The sequence below is a fragment of the Triticum aestivum genome, chromosome 3B, assembly GCF_018294505.1.
Source record: "Triticum aestivum cultivar Chinese Spring chromosome 3B, IWGSC CS RefSeq v2.1, whole genome shotgun sequence".
Taxonomy (NCBI): Eukaryota; Viridiplantae; Streptophyta; class Magnoliopsida; order Poales; family Poaceae; genus Triticum; species Triticum aestivum.
Window position 1 is genome coordinate 16346085 of NC_057801.1, and position 19051 is coordinate 16365135.

Consider the following 19051-nt stretch of genomic DNA (forward strand, 5'->3'; position numbering starts at 1 on the left):
GGCCGGCGGCGGCGGGGGGTGGGAAATCCTAGCGGGAGTCGCGGGAAGTCGCGGGAGTCGACACAGAGCTTTTCAAGTACTAGTATGTATATATAGGGGGGCCAAGCACCGGGTGCTGCATGGTTGCAATTGGCCTAGGTAATCAGTAATCACTCATCACACATTCACACGTGATGGAGCTCCCATGGCTTCTCCTTCCCACAGCTATTCTCCTTCCTGTCGTTTTATTCCTCCTCTCAATTGCATGGAACCGCCGCTTACCGCCGGGGCCGGCCAGCCTGCCTTGGCTTGGAAACTTGCTATATTTACAGCACTTTGACGAAGACTCCATGGACATCCTGAACGCTGAGAGGCGCCTCCATGCGCGCTACGGCCCGGTTCTCGGCCTCCAAGTGGGCAACCGCCTGCAGGTTAGCGTGGCAGACCGCTACCTCGCCCACACTGCGCTGGTCGGCCATGGCACCGCCCTGGCTGATCGGCCGGACTACGCCGTGCGCAACTTCGGTGGCCTGAACGCCATCACCATCACGTCCGCCAACTACGGCCCAATCTGGCGCCTCTTCCGTAGAAACTTGGTGGCTGAGATCGCGCACCCGGCCAGGCTCCGGCTGTTCGCGCCGCTGCGGGCGTCCGTGCTTGCTGACATGACGGACAAGCTATGGCGCCAGCAGCAGGAAGCAGGAAACACGGGCGTCGCCGTCAGGGACACCTTTCTGCTCGCCATGTTCCACCTCTTGGTGGCCATGTGCTTCGGCGAGCGGGTTGACGATGGCGTTGTGCGCGAGATTATCTCTGCGCTGCGTGAGCTCATGATCTACTCCTTGACCAAGCTGAGGGTCTTGGACTACCTCCCGGCGGTCACGACGCGCCTCTTCCGCGGCCGACTGGATGCCATGCACGCTATGCGCAGCAAGCTCAAGGAGATGTACTTGCCCTTGATCGATGCCCGGAGGGAGCGCAAGAAGCTGCTTTCCAGCAGCCAACCGCCGTCTCCTCAGAATCAGGATGAGACGAGGACGTTGCCGCACTGCTACGTGGACTCGTTGCTCGACCTCAGGCTCGACTCCGAGAGCGGCCGCCCTCTCACTGACGACGAGGTACTTGCCATGTGCTCCGAGCTGCTGATACAAGGGACAGACACCACAGCCACGGCGCTAGAGTGGATCATGGCCGAGCTGGTGAAGAATCAGCACGTCCAGGACAAGCTCTTCGATGAGATCTCAATTGGTACAGATCCCGACGATCTACACCGGCCAGAGGGCCTGCACAAGATACAGTACCTCCGGGCGGTGGTGCTTGAGGGCCTCCGGCGCCACCCACCCGGGCACCAGGTGGTGATGCACGCTGCGGCTGAGGACATGGAGATCGGTGGGTGCGTGATCCCCAGGGGCACGCCAGTGAACTTCATGGTGGCCGACATGGCCCTGGATGAGAAGACTTGGGACCGGCCACGAGAGTTCCTACCGGAGCGGTTCCTCGCGGGAGGTGACGGCGATGGGGTTGACATCACCGGCACCAAGGAGATCAAGATGATGCCATTCGGAGCCGGGCGGAGGATCTGTCCGGGGCTAGGCGTCGCCACCATGCACCTCGAGTACTTAGTGGAGAACCTAGTGCGTGCGTTTTACTGGCGGGCGGTTGAAGGGGAAGAGGTGGACGTCGTCTCTGAGGAGGCCCAGTTCACCGTCGTCATGAAGAAACCGCTCTGTGTTCGCCTCGTGCAGAGAGCTGCCATTTAACTTCAACTGAGAACAACATTGATTAAGGCTGCAGTATGGAAAGTGTTTACTACTAGTTTGGACGTCCGCAATTACGCATGTACTAGCACCGTGTACCTTCTTTTTCGGAAATGTTAACGCCCACACGTGTGGGCGTTCACCACTCCGTCCACACGCAAGCATCACCGTTGGTTTCGTTTTGCACGAATCATGGAGCAAAAGGGCTGGTTTTCGGCGCCACGTTGGACGATTCTAGTGTGCGGTGTGCGAGTGGGTTCGCCCGCACGGTAGTTGCCATCCCGCGGTCAGCGGTTGCCACTGAGAGGCGTGCGGTGGAACTGCCATGCGCCCGCACGCCACGGTCCGACCGCAGTTGACGTCAAACACGTCGCACACCCCTCCACCCTCTCCCTCACGGTTCCATTCACTCTCCCCCGCGTCGCATTTACTGGCACAACCCACTCGCATTACAGTCCACCGGAGGAGAAGGCGAGGGGAGAAGGCGACGGCGGAGGCGGGACAGTCGACGGTGTTCGCGGGCGTTGGTGGTGCTCGTCGGAGTGGAGCGGCGTCGCCGGAACGCGTGCGGGTCGAAGGTAATGCTCGCTTCATCTATCGCATACCCTCCCTGATTTTGTTCCCCTCTTTCCTCCCTGTTCGATTTCTAGATCCATTCCTAGAAATTCCGGCGATTCGGCGGTGCACCGGCGTTCCCGCCGCTGCGGCGGTGCGCCATAGTTGTGTGCCTGCCGTTGCTTCGTGGGAGTGGGCAGTTTCGTCGCCGCCGCTGCGGCGGCATCGTCGGTGAGGCTATGCCTGCTCGTAGGCAACGCATTAGTCTTGCATTTGGATTTTGAGAGTTGTCCGCCGGGTTGTTTTGGTGCGGATTGGTTCGAAATTTGGGGTTGCAGCCATTTCGCGCGAGAATTATAAGGGTGATTTTGAGGTTGAAACAGTTGCCATTGAAACCTAGACCTAGTCTAGTTTTGGGGTTGAAACTGCAGACTGTGGCGAAATTGGCAGTATGATTGAACGTGAACGAATGTGCGACAACTAAACTACCTGAAGAAACGTGGTAGTTGCCACAAACATGTTCTCCCATGTGGCAACAGATTTCCGAAAATGACTGTCATAGTTGCCACCCCAAAACGAGGTGGAAACTAATTTCATTTGAACTCCTGTGGCAGTTGCCACACGCATGCTCTTCCCATGTGGCAAATTTTAATTCTGCTGAACTTGTACGATAAGTAACCAGAAAAAATATGCTTTCTGAATGTGGCAACTATGGCAGTATGACCGAACGTGAACAGGTGTGTGGCAACTAAACTACATGAACAAATGTGGCAGTTGCCACAAATGTGTTCTCTTCTGCGGCAACATATTTTTTCTGAAACTGACTGTCATAGTTGCCACAAATGTGTTCAAGCTCACACACAAGGGGGGCAACTAAATTTTACTGAATGAATGAGATAGTTGCCACATACACGCTCTTGAACGAGGCAAACTGATTTTTTACTGAATTTACATAATAGTAACCTCAAACATTCTTTTCCATTTGTGAGACTTGTTTTTTTTTTCTGAATTATTTGCGACAGTTTCCAAACTTTGGTAGTTGCCACAATCGGTAGCACTGGACGGAACTAATGTGCACATCGAGTTGGCGTGTTTGCCACTTTGGATTTTGTATAATCATGTTGCAATACAGTATGTGAACACAATGTCTGTTGCCACAATACAGATATGACAGTGTGGCAAACTGGCTGCATAGTATGGCAACCACATTTGCATTCAAATAGTTAATATTTTTCTGTTAGGTGGCAACTGCTTACCCATTGCATTTTACATTTTCGCCATTAACAATTTGGTCTGTTCCTACATCAGCAGAATGGCTCGTGGCGATCATCAAAGTGATGATGACGATTTCATGGATCCACCTCAACGTAACCAGGCAACTGGACGGAGAAAAGAGGGCGACGAGGTAACTGTCCGCACACCCGCCCCCCTCCTCCTGATTTATGTTATTTGTTGGCAGCTAGATCTTTTTTATAGTCGTCCATCATGAACTAAATTTTCATAACATTGCAAAAACATGGCAACAGCTCAACACTTTTGTGTTTGTTTTTTGCAGAAGAAGAAACGTATTCGCAACAGAGCCTCCCAGGAACGTCTGACCGTGTTGATTGACAAATTCACTGACGATCAAAAGGGAGCTGCTGCTGAGATGGGTATGCAGGTTCTGATGGATGTCCGGTGTACGAACCTTGTCAACCCGGTATGCGACTGGCTTGGTGAGATATACGATCCCGCCTCCAGGGAATTCGTGATCCCGGGACGGGGAAGACTTCCATTGAATGAGGAATCCGTGTTCTGCACTTTGGGTGTGCCTCGGGGACATATCAAAGTCCCGTACGAGGTTAATAATGAGATCGAGGAAGAGCTGTTCGCCCGTTTGTTTCCTGGATTGGAGGCAATGCCGAACACGTCTTTACTGGCAGATTCTCTGCAGGACATGACGACGCACGGAGAAGTTTTCAAGATGAAGCTACTCATGTACCTCATCTCAGCTGTTTTCGCGCCGACCACTTCTCTTCGCCCAAGCAACAAATGTTTCCCCATCCTGGTGAATGATCCATGCTTGCTACTGCCAGTGTTTTTGTTGCGTTTCTTCCGTTTTGATTTCTGACGCGGCAAACTTTTTTGCCCTGAAATTTTGCGTGGTGCAGGCGAATCTGAAAAACGTGAAGAGTATGAACTGGTGTAAGTCTATTGCCGACTTTCTCCACGATGCTTTCAAAAACAAGATGTACCAGAAGGGTTGTCGTCTGCACTTAATGGTATTTATTTTCACCAGATCTCTGTGTGAACTCTTTGTTTATAACGTACTTTTATTTCATGCATGACAATCTGGTCATAACAAGATGGCAACTGCCATAGTGATAATGTGGCAACTGCCATAATGACAACGTGGCAACTGTCATACTGACAATGTGGCAACTACCTTCATATTAGCATGGCAACTGCTATCACAGTAGGATGACAACTGCCATCACACTTTGATGGCAACTAACACATACATATTATCGTTGGATCATACATTATCCTGCTCTTTTTTTTCTGAACTACAAATTAACCACGATGGCAACTGATATTTTCTTATCTTTGCAAAATTGTTTTAAATCAGCTCATGTATGTCGACTCTCTTGATCTGTCCACCGTGGATTTCACCGGGATAGGAGGCCCGCCGCCTACTCACAAGTTTGCTGTTTCTGCGTGGATCATCAGCGCTATCAAGGCTGTGCTTGCCGCAGACAGGGCAACTGATGGCACATATGGAAAACTACAGGTTAGTTTTTGTTTATGTCTTTTTCACACGGCATGCTTACAAATTTGACATGACGCAACCGTTCGTGGTTTATAAGGCATGCTTACATTTTCTTTTTTTGTTTTTTCATAGCTGATGGCCAAGCATGCTATAGACTACAGCGTGTTTGGGGGGCCTCAAAAATTTGAAAAGTGGATGGACGTGCACTCAGCTCCGTCTTGCCCTTCTGAGGTAATCAAAATGTCCACATCTACGGTTTGCCGTGGATTACATGTTGATGTCGCGGAAGCGAATGCAGTATGGGTGTTGTTTTGTTGATGCTTCTTGTTTTCGTGCACAGGCGAGGGCACCAGTGGAGCATCTAATTGGGCAGTTTGCATCCGGAATGACCGGCCTGCTCGGGAAGTTGGTTGAGGGGTGGACGTCCCTCAGTGCCTCTGACAGCGACGCGGTTGCGAGGCAGTTCACTTCATTTGTCCCAGAACGTACACATCGGCCAACCGGTTGCCGTGGCCGGTATGACTACAACAGCTCCCAAGAGCCCGGTGACACACAGGATGATGTAGATGGAGACGCTGTCCTCAGCAAGGACGACGATGATGACACCGATGACGATGAACACGCTGAAGTTCGCACATGCGGCAACAAGGGCAAGGATGCAACAGGTGCCCACCCACCGGAGAAAGTGAAAGAACATACGGCTGTGAGAGGCGAGGGGGTTTTGCCATCAAGGAGGGGGAGGGCTCCAGAGGATGTTGGGCAGGGTTCTGCTGGCAAGAGGTCTAGGATCGACCCCGTAGCTGTCAGGAAGAGGTTCGACTCTCAATTTTAGTTTTCTGCTGTGTATCTTTTCTTTGGAACAATCTCATCCATTTCTTTTGCACTTGTTTTTTGTCAAGCGCGGCAATTAGTTTGTTGTCTGACAAGTGCCACCTTCTTTTTTCCTTCCATCTGTTGCGTGCAGTGAACCGACCGCTGGTGGACGAGCAGCTACGAAGAAATAGGCGCCAACGCCAACCCGTGTTTCTGCTCGCTTGAACAAAGGTGCCCCCATTGCCGGTGACATCCCTTCCACCAGGTCTTCTGCTCGTACGACGACGACCAACACCGGGGATCATGTCGTGTTGCCTGACCTGAGGAAGGTAGTCAAGAAGTAGGTTTCTCCATGTGCTTTTCATTTGAGATAGCGGTTTTTTTCTTGATTTTTCAATGCAACTGGTCTGCTTTGTCACATGTTCTTCTGTTATCATCCCCCACGAGGCAACTGCTGTTTTTACAAATGATTTCTTCCTTCATTTCTTAAATGTATGGCAACTCCTATTATCTTTACATGGCAACTGGCATCTAGGCCAAATGGCAACTATTTCTGTACCTAATGGCAACTGTCATCTTTTTTTTACCATTTTCTTCTGAGAGTTCATCCCCCACCTAATTTTGAAATTGCATTCCTCACAGATCAGACATTTTCTATCATTCCTTTCAATTTTCCTAACTTTGATAACTGCTGCTGTATGGCAACTGCTAACTATGGCACATGGCAACTCATGACCCCCTTACATGGCAACTACCAGCTTTTTCCACTTGTTTTTAGTTTTTTAATGCTTCTATCATTGCAAACATATTTTTTTGTCCATTTTTTTCATACCATTTTTCACGTGCTTTTTTTCCTTTCCAGGGTGAAGAAGACTACTACGCGCGGGGCCAAGCATATCAGTAGAGACCCACTCGAACGCCTGCATTCAAAGTTGTCAACAGGTGGCAACTCAGATGTACATGAGGCGCCAGGCAACAATACTGCTGCTGCACCGTCAACTGCTCCCACTAACTCTGATGCAAGTGGCCGACCATCTCCGCCGGCTGTAGATGTGCAGGCTAGAACAACAGGCATCCGTACATCGGGGAGTGACGAGTCGGTATCCGCCAGGACAGCTGAAATATTGCCAACTCTTCTGGCAATGAAGGATGCTGCTGTGAGCCATGCCACCCCATCAGCAAGCGTCGAAGTGGATGCTCCCGAGACCAACCTAGGCAAAGAAGATTCCCGCTCATCTGACACTGATTCCAAGCGCGTGCCTGGTTTCTCACCTGTGTCCATGACAGAAGCGGCTGAGGCGGCACTTCACAAGGATATGCCATCTGCAGATGAGAATCCTGGCACAACAGCTCCAGCTCCTGTCGGTGGAGATACTGCTAAGGCGGCCGTTCCGCGTGCTGGTCTTCCACCTAGGCGTCGTAGCCCCCGCAAGCAATCAACAGACACACCCAACGCTCTGGCTGTAGCTAGGAGCAGGAGAGACGAATCTGGTTATGTTCCTGCGTCCACACTGTTCCCGCCACCTGCAAAAATCAATGTGATGGAGAAACCGCAAGACCGGAGCACAACTGATGCAGGTGTCAAGCCGGGAACGAGTGACGCAGAGGAATGCCCAGAGCAGACTGCGCCTTCACCCGCAGCGGAAATCCCCAGCATAAATCTGCGCACTTCCAGGCTCCCAGTCAATGTCGGTGTCCCCTACAGTCCAAACAAGAAGATTGTCATGAAAGCTGCGGCTGAGACCGCTGACAACACGCCCCGCCCTGCAAATAAGGCCGATCATTTTGTAGCGGCCGATTCAGATATGCTTGTCGATCTTTCACCCTTGGATTCTGCCCCGAAAGTCGTTCGTGGTCCGGCCAGTAGGAATGAGAGGCACCCAATGGCCTTTACCCCACCGAGCTTCAGCCTCGGCGTCAGTCAAGATCAACCGGTGGTGCACGATCCTATACCAGTTGCCTTTGTTTTCCCAGGAGGCATGCCCACAATGATGGCGCAGCCAATGGTCGAGGGCAGGAAGGCTGTCAAGTTCGCAGAGCCAATTGTGCAAGGTACACTCATCACGCACTTACGATTTTCTTGTATACATGTTTGTAGTTTGACTTTTGTCCCAATCACATTCTTTGGGGGTCCTCACTTGTGACGGCAACTGCCATGTGACGACATGGCAACTGGATTTGATGCACCATGTCACCTACGTTTTTTTCTTGCTGCCATGCTGCGTTTGACATTTGGGCAAGCACGTGGCAACTGAAGTTATTTCAACATGGCAACTGTAGTTACTGTCACATGGCAAATACAGTTCAGTACACATGGCAACTGGATTTGCCACATCATGCCACCTGCATTTTTTCTACCATGCTGCATTTTTTCATACGGCATTCACATGGCAAGTGGAGCCGACACAACATGGCAACTGTAGTTGCTGTGACATGGTACCTACAGTACAACTAGGTGGCAACTACAGTACAACTACATGGCAATTGTATTTGCTATGTCATAGCGACTGTAGTTGGACCACCCATGGCAACTGCCCCACTTTTTCTACCTACATATCACATCATGGACCTTTACCTCCTCACAATCCATCTGTTTTTGGATTTTATATGTATCCTAACCCACTTTTTTTTATATTCATTGCAGCCACCCCTGAGGAGATTTCACCGTCACTTGATGAAGTTTACCGCATGATCGAGGAGACAGCATTGCAGAGGAGTTCCTCACGAGGGCAAGGGCAATCAAGTTCCAATGTGCCTGCAGATACGGTATCTGAGGATACCATTAGGAGTGTCACCCCTGGTCCTATGAGGCAGCAGAGGGTAGTTCACCCACCCCCCGCGGAAGACTATGAGCCCGAATTCAGGGCCACTAAGGAACAGACCCAGCTGTACGATATCGTCAAGCGTTTTGGAAATGCGAGGACCAACAGCAAGCACATGAAGGAGCTGAAAGCGTAAATTACCATACCCCATAATCTCTCATCTTGCTTGCTCTTTTTTACCATTTATCTACTTTGTACTTTTTATAAATGGTCCGCTTACGTTTTAGTTCTTTCGTATTTTTTTACTTAGTAGACATGATTCTTCCATGCTATATCGTTTTCATACAGCTCATGTTTGGACAGAACGAAAGTCATTCAGTGCGGAGCGACGTACGTCGACCTGGGTGATCTTGCCGAGTCCGTGAGGCCAAACGGAAAAATGTCGACGAATGTAGTTGCATGCGGGATCGACTACATCAACAATCACACCGATGTATGCGCCGACAAGATAATCATGCATTACAGTGTGACCTGCAAAATATGGGATGGTGACTTCCACCACAAAATCCTGAGGAACAATTTTGCACAACACGGTGACTTCAAGCTCACACTGAAGAAATATGTGAGTACTCCTTTCCTGTCTGCACCGTTTTTTCACATGGCGTGGTTTTTTTGCCAGAACCTGTACTTGTGTTTGTGTGGCAGAAGTTTTCATGTGGCAACAGTTGCCGTGCACACTGACTTCTTGATTTTTTGTATCCCCATGCAAACTATGTGGCAACTTGATAGTAAAATACATGGCTCATTTTGTTCATACAATGGACGGCAACTTTCTTTCAACTACTCCCACCCATAATCAAACATTTCTACGTGATTCTAATTTTTTTGTCCCTCTGTTGTTCTTTCATGTGAACTTTGTATCTCATTTCTTCACTTTTTTAAATGCAGGTCATGTTCCCCATGTTCCAGGAGCTTGCACCACACGACCAACACGACAAGTGTGGTCACCACTATGCGGTCTGTCTTGACCTGAAGAACCAACGTATCGAGGTGTTTGATTCAATCCGTTCGGAAGCTGATGCAGACCTTACTACGCATGCCGAACTCTTCATCAAGAACCTCAAAGAGACTTGGAACCGTCACTACGAACATTCAAAGGTCCAGATCAGGCATTTCCCGACTGAGTATGTGGCGACTGTGAAGCAAGGGAACACATAATTTCTTTTAACCCGCTCCTTCATGTGCCATTTTTACATCAATCCACCCCCTCTTTTTGTTGACACATCTGAACTGAAGTCCATCTTTGCTGCAGCTGTCCATTTTGCGTGTTCACCTGAACTCTTTTTCCTCGTGCAGGACGGACTGTGGCTTTCACGCGCTGGAATACTTTGCAAAGTGGGAAGGCAGAATTGTCCCCGCTATCACAGATGCAACGGTCGTTGAGCTCCGAAAAATCTGCACATGGAACTGGCTGACGAATGAAGATTTCAACAAGCGGTCCGGAGCACGCGAGTTCGTGGAGGAAGCTGTCAAGCAAGTCATCAAGAAGTACAAGTGATCACGTGGCGTTACACACCAGACGCACACCTTACATTCTGTTGTTGAGGAATGTAAGGTACTATCTCTCTGTTCTTTGTCGAAAACTATGTTTTGTGTGCTACATTATGACTGCAACCTCGTGTAGCCTACTATGTAATGGTGGCGTGTTAGCGACATTTTTAGTGTTTTCTGTAATACATGTGTGGACGTGAACCTATTTTTAGGCGTTACATCAGATCTATTTTTATGTTTATCATTATGACAGTGGTTTCGTCGTTTCTAGCATTGTTTTTTGCTGTTTCGAATGCGTCTGCGATGTTTTCAAAAAAAAGATGGAAAATGTAGTTCAACAGACATGGTTAGTGAAAGTCATCGTCATTTTTTCATTTTTGGCTGTTTTGCTTGTTCTTTTTCATCGCTAATTGCACCGGCTAGCATTGGGTAGGTTTATCATGTAGCCATAACCTTTGCTGCGGTTTATGCACGTTTATGCTTTTTTTTCCAACTTGTTTTCCCATACATTGCACACAACACACTACGTGCTTCTAAACCGCATCGTATTTTGTCATGGGGATATATGCCATGCAGAGTCATTACAAAAAGCATCCGGAAATTTTCAGTACAGCTAACATGGCAGATACATCATAAATAACATGGCAGATCCAGTACAACTTACATGGCAAATCCAGTACAACTAACATGGCAGATCTAGTACAACTAACATGGCATATTTAGTATAAAGTAGTATGGCATATTTAGTATAAAATAGCATGGCTTATCTAGTATAAAATAGCATGGCATATTTGGTATAAAATAGCATGGCAGATTAACTACACATAACATGGCAGATTAAGTACCCATAACATGGCAAATGCATTTATCCATTCAATGAATTTTCCTTCTACTTCTGTCCCCCCTCAAGAGTCATTCTCCCAATTAAAAAAATCCCATCGTATAGGGGTACAAAACAAAATGTCCACATGGACCATGTCACAGCGCCCCAATTTTTGCTCATGGATTGCCCGCCCCTTTCTTCGTTTTCTTGTGTTTTGCTTGAATCTCCAGTCCCGACTTGTACCTTATCTCTCTCGGACGACCCTTTGTGATGGAACGGGGTGGGTCCTGACCTGGGTTTGTGTGCTTGCTGTTCCAGATCCTATCTCCGAGTTTTCAGACGATGGCCCCGTGGATGAAGGCACACTTGGTGTGCGGGGGAACCGGTGTAAGGCTTCCTCGGCTTTCCGTTTTTTGATCTCATCAAGATCTCTTTTCAGTGTCTTCCTATGTTTTTCTGCGACTCTCGCTGTGTTATCACTCTTGCACGCTTCATCAATTAGCTCAGCATAGTTCTTTGTCAGCACAACGTGCCTCACGGCTTCCATGGTTGACTCAGGTCTCTCGTCATGCACAGCCCGAACTGCGTGTGTTGTCTGCGGCGCCAACGCGTCGTCAGCGTCCCAAGTCCATCGCCTCCTTATGAAATGGCGGGGCATGCGTGTCACAGCGTTCATGTCCATGACTTTTAGTATGTGACAGCACACAATGCCGTCCCGTTCGAATTTGCAGCATTGGCAGTAGTACTCGCCTTCGCCTATCGAGGCTCTGACGAAGTAGTTCCTTCCTTTGTCCGCGTCTTCAGGTTCTGAATCTGACATGCCCAAAATAGAACACACCTTGAACGTATGTTCGTCCACCCGGAAAGCCGTGAACATGCTGGCACGCTTTATTTCTTTCTGGAATCTGCAAGTTTTGTGTGTTTTCTGTTAAACTTTCGTGCAATCTTTTTCTTGTACACCCTTATGTTGTCATGGAAATAGAAATACATTTTGTTTGAACATGGCAAACATAGTTCATTGAACATGGCAAATATATTACGTTGAACATGGCAAATGCAGTACACTACACATGGCAAATGCATTACAACATACATGGCAATTGCAGTACAACAGACATGGCAATTGCAGTACATTTTCAACTGGATATCGTCATTTCCACACCAACATTCCCCAATGGGAAGTTCAGCCACAAGGCGCTAACACTGCCATATTTACGGGAAACCAACCTCAACTAGCTAGTATGGCTAATCAAGGTAATGCAAAACCAAAAAAAACACATACTGCTGTGGACGTGAAAAATGGACATGCAAAAAAACTGGCAAGAGGACTCACGAGTTATCACGGGTGAAAATGCAGGGCCTTCATGCAGCACGTGGCATCAGCCAGCACCCATGTACCTGCCATCGACGTCATACACAGGTCAGTCCATAAAAAAAGTGAAGTTGCGGATGTTCAATTAGCAGAAGGGGCATAGTTGGCAGCTCCAAATTGCCATGACTGGACTTCTACAATTGCCATGAATTTAAAACTACATTTGCCATCCCTGGACAACTGTTGTTGCCATTAGTGGACACTTGCAGTTGTCATGGAGAAACAACTGCAGTTGCCATGCCAGAGAAACTACAGTTGCCATGTCATCGCAACTGCAGTTGCCATGGAGGAACAACTGCGGTTGCCATGCCGATGCAACTATAGTTGCCATGCCAGTAAAACTGCAGTTGCCACATCAGGGGCGACTGCAGTTGCCGTGCTAGCACAAACTGCAAATTGCCATGAATTGACCAACCACTACTATGCTTACAGCGTATTACGCTGGTGGTGACACAGCAATCGTCCCGTGGCGAGCTTCACAAATTGCAGGTGGAGCACGACATTTTGGTGTCACAGACCACACAAGATGGCCAAATGCAGCACAACAAGGTAAGGAAAAAAATGAACCACAAAAAACATCACTACATTTGTTGTTTGTAGTTTTTTGTAGGCAAAACAATAGTTGCCATGTCTGTTGAACAGTACCTGCCATGACTGGACAGCTACAGCTGCCACACATGTCCACACGCAGTCTCACGGCTTGCTGTTTGAAAATATGTCGTGCCAAATCAATCGAAGATGGTGTGATCCGTTGTGATACACATCTTATTCAACCAAAAAATCTTACTCTCGTGCTTGTTTTTTCTATTACAGAACCTACAACTACAGTGAATAGCGGTGCGGGGACATCTACTGCGGGGAGCTCTGAGCGCACGGAAGACGCGTTCCACCAGCCAGCAGACTGTCATGCCGCAAACAATTTTGAGTCAGAGTCGGGAATGGCAATCATTCCAGCAATGCCGACGAGCACCCCTTTGAACACAAGCACTAGCAACACTCGAGTAGATGGAACTGCCGCCGATACTAAAGCTAATGATGAAACTGACAACGACGCACAAGAGGATGAAGATGGTGGGCAATCCGAGATCGTGGTACCTCAGCCACCATACATTGGGCAGAGATTTGGATCGTTCGCAGAAGCAAAGGAATACTACCAGGCATACGTAAAGTTCCATGGATTTGCGGTCAACACCGAGTACCATAGGAAAATTAAGAAAACTAATGAGTACAACAGAGGTGAGATGAGGTGCCACGAGGCACGGAGGAACAAGAAGGGGAAAGGTGTTGCGCCTGTCGTTCCGGAACAAAAGAGAGGCATCATTCTCAAGACAGGGTGCCCTGTCCGGTGTAAGCTAAACGTAGATGGAGCAACATGGGTGGTCAATGAGTATTTTGACGAGCACAACCACAAACTCATAAAGAAGTTCGACCTGGTGAAATTTCTGACCGCCCACAGAGGGTTCACCCCCGTCGAAAGGAAATTCGTAAAGCTGCTACATGATTGTAACGTCGGTCCATCAAGAATGGTACAGATACTATCTCTCATCCACAGCAAAAAGGGGACTCTGAGTAGCATGCCGTACATACCAGCTGACGTCACAAACCTACAGGCCAAGTACCATAGAGAGAGCAAGTTGGCAGACATAGAGGCCACAATAGCCTACTTCGATGCGAAAGCAAAGGAAGATCCAGATTTCTTCTACAGGATAAGGTTGGACGATGAGGACCGTGTCAGGAACATGTATTGGGTGGATGGTGCTGCAAGGAGAGCCTACAAATATTTCCGAGATTGCATTTCATTCGACGCGACGTACCTCACCAATATGTACAAGATGCCATGCGCTCCGTTCATAGGAATAAATAACCACAATCAGTCGTTGCAGTTCGGATGTGGCCTCGTCCGGAACGAAGACACAGATGGGTACGTTTGGCTGTTCAAGACCTTCTTGGATTGCATGGATGGACTTGCTCCAATGAACATAATAACGGACCAAGATTTCAGCATGCGTGCAGGCATAGAGGAGGTCTTTCCGTTGGCAGTGCACAGGCACTGCAGGTGGCACATTATAAAGAAGGCTGAGGAGACGCTAGGACCGTTCTTTGCCGACCGTCCAGAGCTGCACAAGGCATTCGAGCTGTGCGTGGACCACAGCTTGACGGTGGAGGAGTTTGAAAGGAGCTGGATGGCCATGACTGAAACACATCAAGTCCAGGACAACGAGACTCTTGTTAGCCTGTGGGAGAAGCGAATGTACTGGGTGCCGGCCTACTTCATGCAGTGCTTCTTCCCCTTTCTACAAACTACGCAGCGCAGCGAGGGGTTCAATGCTGTTTTAAAGCGGTACGTCAGCCCTGGCAACTCATTGCTACAGTTTGCCAAGCAGTACACAGCTTTGCAACAAAAAATTCTGGGATCTGAGCTACAGCAAGAAGCGACCACAGCCCTAAAGCAGCCAAAATTGCTAACGTATTTACCGATGGAGAGGCAAATGAGCAAGATATACACCAACAAGATCTTTAACAAGTAAGTCAGTTGCATTACAGTCTTATTTGCATAAAAAGCACCAAGTCAGTAGGGGCCTTATAGAGTGCAATGCAGTTGCCATGACATGCAGCTGCCATGTTTAATGAAAATACTGTTTGCCATGCTTACTCAGATGCAGTTGCCATGTTAAAAATGAAATTTTTGTTTTGGCATACTTGCTCGGGTGCATTTCCCTTGTTGAATGAAGTGCAGTTGCCATGTTTTATGCGTTGTGCTTCCATTGGAGCATGTTGGCATGCAAATGCCAATGTCAAAAAATGCTAAAAAAATGTTATATTGGCGACACATATGCTGAAATGCAGTTGCCATGTTTAATGAAATGCATCTGCCCTTTTTTTTGAAATGCAATTGACATGTTTACTCAGCTGTAGATGCCATGATTAATAAAAATGCAGTTGCCATGTTTTATGCAATGTGCTTCCATTGGGGAATGTTGGTGTGGAAATGACGATATCCAGTTGAAAATGTACTGCAATTGCCATGTCTGTTGTACTGCAATTGCCATGTATGTTGTAATGCATTTGCCATGTGTAGTGTACTGCATTTGCCATGTTCAACGTAATATATTTGCCATGTTCAATGAACTATGTTTGCCATGTTCAAACAAAATGTATTTCTATTTCCATGACAACATAAGGGTGTACAAGAAAAAGATCGCACGGAAGTTTAACAGAAAACACACAAAACTTGCAGATTCCAGGAAGAAATAAAGCGTGCCAGCATGTTCATGGCTTTCCGGGTGGACGAACATACGTTCAAGGTGTGTTCTATTTTGGGCATGTCAGATTCAGAACCTGAAGACGCGGACAAAGGAAGGAACTACTTCGTCAGAGCCTCGATAGGCGAAGGCGAGTACTACTGCCAATGCTGCAAATTCGAACGGGACGGCATTGTGTGCTGTCACATACTAAAAGTCATGGACATGAACACTGTGACACGCATGCCCCGCCATTTCATAAGGAGGCGATGGACTTGGGACGCTGACGACACGTTGGCGCCGTAGACAACACACGCAGTTCTGGCTGTGCATGACGAGAGACCTGAGTCAACCATGGAAGCCGTGAGGCACGTTGTGCTGACAAAGAACTATGCTGAGCTAATTGATGAAGCGTGCAGAGTGATGACACAGCGAGAGTCGCAGAAAAACACAGGAAGGCACTGAAAAGAGAGCTTGATGAGATCAAAAAAAGGAAAGCCGAGGAAGCCTTACACCGGTTCCCCCGCACACCAAGTGTGCCTTCATCCACGGGGCCATCGTCTGAAAACTCGGAGATAGGATCTGGAACAGCAAGCACACAAACCCAGGTCAGTAACCCACCCCGTTCCATCACAAAGGGTCGTCCGAGAGAGATAAGGTACAAGTCGAGACAGGAGATTCAAGCAAAACACAAGAAAACGAAGAAAGGGGCGGGCAATCCATGAGCAAAAATTGGGACGCTGTGACATGGTCCATGTGGACATTTTGTTTTGTACCCCTATACGATGGGATTTTTTTTAATTGGGAGAATGACTCTTGAGGGGGGACAGAAGTAGAAGGAAAATTCATTGAATGGATAAATGCATTTGCCATGTTATGGGTACTTAATCTGCCATGTTATGTGTAGTTAATCTGCCATGCTATTTTATACCAAATATGCCATGCTATTTTATACTAGATAAGCCATTCTATTTTATACTAAATATGCCATGCTACTTTATACTAAATATGCCATGTTAGTTGTACTAGATCTGCCATGTTAGTTGTACTGGATTTGCCATGTAAGTTGTACTAGATCTGCCATGTTAGCTGTACTGAAAATTTCCGGATGCTTTTTGTAATGACTCTGCATGGCATATATCCCCATGACAAAATACGATGCGGTTTAGAAGCACGTAGTGTGTTGTGTGCAATGTATGGGAAAACAAGTTGGAAAAAAAGCGTAAATGTGCATAAACCGCAGCAAAGGTTATGGCTACATTATAAACCTACCCAATGCTAGCCGGTGCAATTAACGATGAAAAAGAACAAGCAAAACAGCCAAAAATGAAAAAATGCCGATGACTTTCACTAACCATGTCTGTCGAACTACATTTGCCATCTTTTTTTGAAAACATCGCAGACGCATTTGAAACAGCAAAAAACAATGCTAGAAACGACGAAACCACTGTCGTAATGATAAACATAAAAACAGATCTGATGTAACGCCTAAAAATAGGTTCACGTCCACACATGTATTACAGAAAACACTAAAAATGTCGCTAACACGCCACCATTACATAGTAGGCTACACGAGGTTGTAGTCATAACATAGCACACAAAACATAGTTTTCGACAAAGAACAGAGAGATAGTACCTTACATTCCTCAACAACAGAATGTAAGGTGTGCGTCTGGTGTGTAACACCACGTGATCACTTGTACTTCTTGATGACTTGCTTGACCGCTTCCTCCACGAACTCGCGTGCTCCGGACCGCTTGTTGAAATCTTCATTCGTCAGCCAGTTCCATGTGCAGATTTTTCGGAGCTCAACGACCGTTGCATCTGTGATAGCGGGGACAATTCTGCCTTCCCACTTTGCAAAGTATTCCAGCGCGTGAAAGCCACAGTCCGTCCTGCACGAGGAAAAAAAGTTCAGGTGAACACGCAAAATGGACAGCTGCAGCAAAGATGGACTTCAGTTCAGATGTGTCAACAAAAAGAGGGGGTGGATTGATGTAAAAATGGCACATGAAGGAGCGGGTTAAAAGAAATTACGTGTTCCCTTGCTTCATAGTCGCCACATACTCAGTCGGGAAATGCCTGATATGTACCTTTGAATGTTCGTAGTGACGGTTCCAAGTCTCTTTGAGGTTCTTGATGAAGAGTTCGGCATGCGTAGTAAGGTCTGCATCAGCTTCCGAACGGATTGAATCAAGCACCTCGATACGTTGGTTCTTCAGGTCAAGACAGACCGCATAGTGGTGACCACACTTGTCGTGTCGGTCGTGTGGTGCAAGCTCCTGGAACATGGGGAACATGACCTGCATTTAAAAAAGTGAAGAAATGAGATACAAAGTTCACATGAAAGAACAACAGAGGGACAAAAAAATTAGAATCACGTAGAAATGTTTGATTATGGGTGGGAGTAGTTGAAAGAAAGTTGCCGTCCATTGTATGAACAAAATGAGCCATGTATTTTACTATCAAGTTGCGACATAGTTTGCATGGGGATACAAAAAATCAAGAAGTCAGTGTGCACGGCAACTGTTGCCACATGAAAACTTCTGCCACACAAACACAAGTACAGGTTCTGGCAAAAAACCACGCCATGTGAAAAAACGGTGCAGACAGGAAAGGAGTACTCACATATTTCTTCAGTGTGAGCTTGAAGTCACCGTGTTGTGCAAAATTGTTCCTCAGGATTTTGTGGTGGAAGTCACCATCCCATATTTTGCAGGTCACACTGCAATGCATGATTATCTTGTCGGCGCATACATCGGTGTGATTGTTGATGTAGTCGATCCCGCATGCAACTACATTTGTCGACATTTTTCCGTTTGGCCTCACGGACTCGGCAAGATCACCCAGGTCGACGTACGTCGCTCCGCACTGAATGACTTTCATTCTGTCCAAACATGAGCTATATGAAAACGATATAGCATGGAAGAATCATGCCTACTAAGTAAAAAAAATATATGAAAGAACTAAAACGTAAGCGGACCATTTATAAAAAGTACAAAGTAGATAAATGGTAAAAAAGAGCAAGCAAGATGAGAGATTATGGGGTATGGTAATTTACGCTTTCAGCTCCTTCATGTGCTTGCTGTTGGTCCTCGCATTTCCAAAACGCTTGACGATATCGTACAGCTGGGTCTGTTCCTTAGTGGCCCTGAATTCGGGCTCATAGTCTTCCGCGGGGGGTGGGTGAACTACCCTCTGCTGCCTCACAGGACCAGGGGTGACACTCCTAATGGTATCCTCAGATACCGTATCTGCAGGCACATTGGAACTTGATTGCCCTTGCCCTCGTGAGGAACTCCTCTGCAATGCTGTCTCCTCGATCATGCGGTAAACTTCATCAAGTGACGGTGAAATCTCCTCAGGGGTGGCTGCAATGAATATAAAAAAAAGTGGGTTAGGATACATATAAAATCCAAAAACAGATGGATTGTGAGGAGGTAAAGGT

The 19051-nt window shown here is 47.5% G+C and overlaps 1 protein-coding gene across 1 annotated transcript; it reads left to right on the forward strand.

The window, feature by feature from the left end:
• Positions 1-141: 141 nt before the first annotated feature.
• On the forward strand, positions 142-1850 carry LOC123064365 (cytochrome P450 89A2-like). Its single transcript, XM_044487856.1, has one exon. The coding sequence runs from the start codon at positions 174-176 to the stop codon at positions 1737-1739; it is 1566 nt and encodes a 521-aa protein (XP_044343791.1). The 5' UTR covers positions 142-173; the 3' UTR covers positions 1740-1850.
• Positions 1851-19051: the final 17201 nt, after the last annotated feature.